The sequence below is a fragment of the Folsomia candida genome, unplaced genomic scaffold (assembly GCF_002217175.1).
Source record: "Folsomia candida strain VU population unplaced genomic scaffold, ASM221717v1 Fcan01_Sc032, whole genome shotgun sequence".
Taxonomy (NCBI): Eukaryota; Metazoa; Arthropoda; class Collembola; order Entomobryomorpha; family Isotomidae; genus Folsomia; species Folsomia candida.
The window spans coordinates 576,071-582,448 of record NW_019091224.1 but is presented as its reverse complement, the minus strand read 5'-3'; the positions used below and the strand labels follow the sequence as shown (position 1 = coordinate 582,448).

The window sequence follows — 6,378 nt, the reverse complement described above, 5'->3', positions numbered from 1 at the left end:
AAACTGACTGACATGATTAGTTGTATACTAAAGTTTGTGACTCGTTTTACAGACAAACCTACGATGAAGACAACTACAGCCCGAAATCACGTCCCACGATGCACTCCATCTTCTCGAAATGAAGAAGACCCGTCAATAAATGAGTCTCCTCGCCCCACAAAACGCAAGCTTCCCGAGACCACGTTGTACCAGCTGCAAACACGTCAAGTTACCTTACTGGAAACTCAAGTTAAGGAACTGAAGCGTATTGGTGATCTCATGCAGCAACGAAACAATATTGAGGAAGAAAAATTGAAACTCAAGCGCAAGAAATTTGAATCGTCCCAATTCCCGAACTATGTGGTCCAATTAACAGATGGTCAATGTGTTCGTTCTTCAGATGTGAAAAGCTGCATTTGAATTAATCATCAAATTTCTATTCAATTAATTTCGTGTTCAGTTATTTTTGTTAATATGAGCAATTGTATTTCAAGTTTTACGTTGTATGTAATTACAATTCATTGCAAAATTACACTTTCCTTTACAGAATTCTATTTCAAAACCATCATCCTGAACATGGTTAAATTCTGCAAATATTCACTGCTACCATCCATGAGCCGGTGATTGCATTCCTACCAGAACAATGAGATTCGATGGATGTGATCGGGTCCTTTAAGTCGGTGGCAGGATTGCAGTGCGGTAATACCGCGACACATAGATTCATAAAATAGTAAATTGGGAAAGTCAGCACCCGGTCAGGATAGTAAAGAGCTGTTAATTTAATTAGTTTAACTATTAATTGAACTTATCGAGAGACATATTCTGTAAAATCTTATCCAACACGGCGATAACTACTTCCTCTTGGACGACCCTGTTGTTGTTCGACGTTATTTCAGGGATTTGGCCGACTTGCAATTCAAAACCACCACCGCTCACATTCTCATTTGAGTCATCACATAAATAACTCGAAATGCAGAAGACTTATCAATAGTTTTGTTTGCGTTAATATGAGAAATTGTTTTTCAGGTTTTACTTTGTATGTACTTAAAATTTGGTCCAAGATTAAATACACGAATAACAAATACGTAAATTTTCACATGTGTACACTAGTATAAAACTTACTTAAAACTACCACTAAACTAATTAGGCTAATCCAACTCATCTTCAGCCAGACCGTGAATAATAAGTTCTAACTGATGCTCATCTTCATCCAACAAGGGAATTCCGAAATTTACACAGTAATTATGCAAAACGACGCTGGCAGTGATCAATTTGCAAACTTTTGCTGGCTCGTAGCATAAGTCGCCTCCCGATCTATTAGTTAACGGAAAATTAAATCAAAATACGATCACGTATGAATGAAAGAATTACAAACTTATGCATTGATCTGAATCTGCATTTCCACAATCCGATGCATCGTTCAACTTTGCTTCTAGTTTTTGTCAATGCGGTATTAAATAATTGCTGCTCGACTGATAATGCCGCTCTCCTCGAAAACGGAATGGCCAAGTATGGTGCACGAAAATAACCACTGTCGCCTTTAATTTTAATTTTTAATTAATTTTCAACCTTTAATTTTTAATTAATTAATTGTTTTAAATGTATTTGTTATATATTTTACCTATCAAAACGTTGTTACCGAATTCTCCTCGCTGAAACCGATGACAAATCGCACTGTTCCTCATAATGAAGCTATCATGGCTGCTACCAGGATATTTCGCTACGATATCAGTTATTTTATCCTGGTGATTGCATATTATCTGTACGTTAATGGAATGACGCTGTTTTCTGTTAATGTAAACTCCGCCGTGGTCAGTTGGAGCCTTTATAAGAACGTGGCTTCCGTCAACAATGCCAATCACGTTCGGTAGACCTGCGACCTGATAAAATGCGTTTGACACGATATTTCGTTCATCCACACTTGCTGGGAATCTGATCATTTCATTTGCATGACCCTGCAGAGTAGATGACACCTGACCGTGTTCGAAATAAATTTTGAAAGTTCAAACTGCAACATATTAAAGACCATTTTTTAAGCGTACCTCCGCAATTATTCGGCTGCACGAAGGCTGGGAAGTTCCGGAAACAGTTCCTAGCATCCATTGGAATGACCCAGATCGAAAAAAACCCAATGTTGTAAGAATTTTCGTCTCCGCCGGTGTCGCGTAGTTTCTCCGTGCCAGTGGTTCAACTTCCGGTTCAATCCACTCAATAAGCTCTCGAGCTCCCCACCAAGGCAAACCAGTATGTTTCCTTATTTCAAATTCGGAGAGACTTTCAAGGAGTCGACGTTGTTTATAAACCCGATTGCGCTCATTGTTCAGGACAAATAATGGAATGGCCATTTTTAAAGAAATAAATATTTTTTTGAGCTAAATTAAAGTTACGCAAGTCGTTATTCCACCTCCGAGCTGGAATAACTTTAGGCAAAAAATTTAGGAATTTGTGCATATTGAATACAGAAATTCATAAATTTTTTGCTCAGCACTTGCTTAGAATTTTGCCTAAGCAACAAATATTGAATACAAATAAAATTTGCTTAGGCAAATTTCTCTTGCCTAAGCATTGCCTAACGTATATTGAATTCCACCCCTAGAGAAGCCTAAAAGCAGTAAAACGGTAGTATGTGAAACAGTTAGAATCTGACAAAACAACAACGCAACTAATTATTAGGAGGGATTTCGGGTAAGTGAAGGTGTCAGGGGTAGTTTTTACCCATTGGCATCAAGTTTTATCAACTCGCCACACGGAAAATTCAGCAGCATGAAACACCCGTGAAAATAAAACTTGGTCTAACACTCGTAAAAATTAAGACAACACTGCTATGTCTTCTGACAACCCACGTTTGGGGGTTATATGGAGGAATTTTCTTTCAATTGCAATTGTCTCATCGAAAAACGACCATTTTTTAATGGGTTTGGCACGCAATAAAAAATAGCGATCCAAAGGAAGGACAACAAACTGTCGGGAGGTATTTTTATCCCGAAAATAGCGATGCAGGCTTGTCGTTAAGGACAAAAGGCTTCAAATAGGGCACTTTGGCAATCAAAAAATATTTGCATATACAGTACACTCTCAATAAAGTTGAGTGAAAATGGCATTAACACAACTAGTGGGGTAAATTTAAATCAACGTTGAGCGACATTCCTACTTCGTTGACTAAAATTTACTCAACTTTGACTTAATTTTACACCAATAGTTGTGTTGGTGCGATTTTCACTCAAAGTTGAGCAAATTTTAATCAAATTTATTTAGAGTGTAGAAAACTTCTTGAAAGCTAACCTACCAGGATGGGACAACCTCTGTATTATATGTAGATAGGGGATGGAGACACGACAAAAAAATTATTATTGAAAACAGCAGTTTTTGTGTGCTATGATATCTCCCTTACTGTTCCGCTGCCTATGTTGATTAATCCACAAATTAATACAACTTACAATCTTCCCCTCATTTCGTCCAACTCGAGGCGCAACTCGTTAATCTGCAACACAGCAGAGGACAGTTTAACACAAAAGTATCGTTTGTACATATTTATGTATGTATTTCTACGCAATATAATTCTTCCTAAAAGGTCATTTGGCCTTCTAATCAAGTTAATTTCACGGGTGAAATTACCTTTGAGAAAAACTGGAGGGAAAAGGAAAAAGCTAAATACATATGTAAATACAAACCAGGATTCGCAAGGTTCAGTTACCTTCATGTCTTTGAAGCGGACATCGTAATCAATGTCATACAAGTCTTCCTCCAGCCTGGCGACGTGATTCTGGTACAACTTGCATAGGCGGACAACTTCCTCTGCAAATAAATAATAAGTGATAAGCCAATTAAAAAATTAAAGAAAACTTGAACTCCAAATAATGATAAAAATAGTGGCATAATTACAAAAAATAGGCGGAACACTACATAATGTAATAAACATATAGATTATGAAATCGTTCATATAATTTTACCAGATTTCATATCATTTGTATTTACCTTCACCCATCGAGTTTGATGACTTATTCGGTCCACATCTCTCTTTGATGGCTTTATCTCTTTCTTGCATCTTTTTTTTACGGGTTTCTTCAAAGTTAAAGCGTTGTCTTTGAAATGTGACCCATTCTTTAAGATTTTGTCGCCGTCTTTTGGTCACAAACCCTTTCGCCCTCGTCTTCCTTCTCTGCTCTTTTCTCTCCTTAATCCTTGCACGGATATCTTTCGCCCGTTCCTAAATAAATAAATATGTAATAGCCACATTGTAAATTATGTACATATTCTCTCCATGGAATAGAACGTATACTCAACCGTTTTGTTGATATTTGCACTTACTGGATCCATGTCAACTTGTGATCCTTGTCCTGACTAGAGATAACTCAAGTCCCCCTATTTAGCCATGAAGCAGATTAAGTAGGTTAAAATCAAATTAAAATAAAGTATGTGTCTTGTGTTTGGTAATTTTTGTTTAGTTTAAATTCCATAGATTTATGTATGTACCAGCCAGGAAAAATATTTGGAAATTCTGACAAAAAATTTATGGAAAACTAAAATGGAGTAAGCTTAGATTTACAAAATTAAATTCTTAGACTAGAAAAAATCAAAACAAATTCCTTGTCCGGAATAAGAAAGGAGTTTCCATCGTAGGCCAAAAATTGACCTTTTTTTCAGTTCGCTGGCACGGAAAAGAAAGTAGAAATTCACATAAGAGTCAAATATCAGTAATGATCGAAATAATTCGGGAATTGCCCTAGTAGCTCAGTGGTCAAAGGACTTGACTGGAATTCAAGGGAGCGATTCCTCGGCTGGGACAGAATTTTTGGAATTTTTGAAAAATTCCGTATTTGTAAAATATTATATTCTTGTCTTACTTTTCCTAAAACCGAAACTACTAAAATTGAAAATTAAGAAAAAAATAAATCAAAATTTTAACCACTAAAATTCACTACCTGAACTGTGAACCAGGAAAGTTATAATAATATTAACTAAACTAAATTTCCCAGCCGTGCAACACAACTATACGGTGATTGCAAAGCCTCGAGATGAAATGAGGCTACAATTTCGAATATTTTTCCGTGTTAAATTTAGCCAATATTTCCATCGTTTACTGAATGACTGATATTTCTGCAAAACAATATACACAAAACACTGAGGAGGAAAATTAGGTGCTTCCACCCTCTGCAGTCAAGTAACGAAAGAAACGTTCACATTTACATACCGCACATTTCTTTGTTTTATTACATTACACATTAGACCTGCTCATGTCGGCTGGGTTCGAAGGAACACAACACAATCCTGTTTTGAGTAGAAATCACGAACATTATTAAATTAAATTTATTTTATGCACGTATTCGCTGAAAGGAAGTGTACAATGACACAATTATGCGAAAATCTTGCACCCTTCCAGAATATCATCCTTAACATTTCAATTACCACACAACTTACCATAATTATTTGACAAGGTTACGAATTAAAAAGGACAAATCTTGTCATTAAATACGTTTACACAAGTCTACGTGCAGGTGATACATATATTTATTACAATGGACTTGTACATAAGGTTGTCTCAATCTCGAGGATAAAAAAAAATATTAAATTTTTCCCATAAGAGTTTGGTAAATGAAAATTTGTAATCTGTCATAATATATTTATCTTCATATTTAAAAACAAATGTGTATTTCCGTAATAAAAAAACACGGCGGTGGAAACCCTGCGAAGAGGATTGACATTCACTCAACGTCACAACAAGCTCATTATGCCATTTTGCCAGGAAGGATGATTTTCCGCTGTAAGAGCTTGAGAGAAAAGACGGATTTTCCGAAGTGTAATTAACGCCCTGTCACTCACTTAACACGTATTTTGTTATTTTGGTTCATGAAAGAATGAAAACCAAGAACGTCACAAAAAGGCGTATGCGTGTAGTGCCAAAAAATCGTAGAGTTGACCGAGTTCCAAGTATTTACTTTTGTCTTTTAAACTTTTCTTTTAGCGAAACCTATTTTTTCGCTAAAAAAAACAAGCAAAGTTATTAATTTAAAATCACTACCGAGGGTAACTCTGTCGTGCTGGTGGATAATAACTATTTAACATGATCACTGAGTATTAATATGGTAATGAAAGACTTGTTAGTAGTGAGTGAATAATCAATTCGAAGGAGGCAGTCATCAATCAGTGCCAAATCATTAACATATCTATCATTTCTACGGCGGAGTGTGTATGCACATGTTGCAACTCCCTATCTCACACTGCAACAAATTTTGGCGTAGATACATAAATGACGCTGCCTAATAAGATTTTTAAGAGTGTTGACATCCATATTTTGACCAAATTTTTATTAATCAACTTCTTTTCCAACACAATATATTGCAAAATATTTGCAATAGGCGTCGTCCATAAATTATGTATGTCACGCTAAAACGGCCCTCT

General features: G+C 36.0%; 1 protein-coding gene across 2 annotated transcripts; it reads right to left on the bottom strand.

Moving 5' to 3' along the window:
* Positions 1-442: 442 nt before the first annotated feature.
* LOC110860447 (putative nuclease HARBI1) lies at positions 443-5,147 on the bottom strand. Of its 2 annotated transcripts, none has more exons than XM_035860356.1 (9): positions 4,902-5,147; positions 4,288-4,341; positions 3,955-4,186; positions 3,674-3,774; positions 3,417-3,460; positions 2,022-2,232; positions 1,601-1,952; positions 1,351-1,517; positions 443-1,293 (listed from the first exon to the last, which is right to left on the bottom strand). In XM_035860356.1, exons 2-9 carry the CDS (start codon positions 4,294-4,296, stop codon positions 1,222-1,224), a joined length of 1,188 nt encoding a protein of 395 aa, XP_035716249.1. In that variant the 5' UTR covers positions 4,297-4,341; positions 4,902-5,147; the 3' UTR covers positions 443-1,221. The 2 variants fall into 2 exon arrangements, with proteins under 2 accessions (XP_035716249.1, XP_035716248.1); XM_035860355.1 differs by having other exon boundaries at positions 1,355-1,517; positions 4,902-5,146.
* Positions 5,148-6,378: the final 1,231 nt, after the last annotated feature.

Coding starts and splice junctions, on each gene's coding strand:
- LOC110860447 (XM_035860355.1), bottom strand. Junction 3,461..3,673: donor TCCGCTTCAAAGACATGAAG/GTAACTGAACCT, acceptor GCTGTGTTGCAG/ATTAACGAGTTGCGCCTCGA. Junction 2,233..3,416: donor GACGAAATGAGGGGAAGATT/GTAAGTTGTATT, acceptor ATTTGAAATAAG/GAAACATACTGGTTTGCCTT.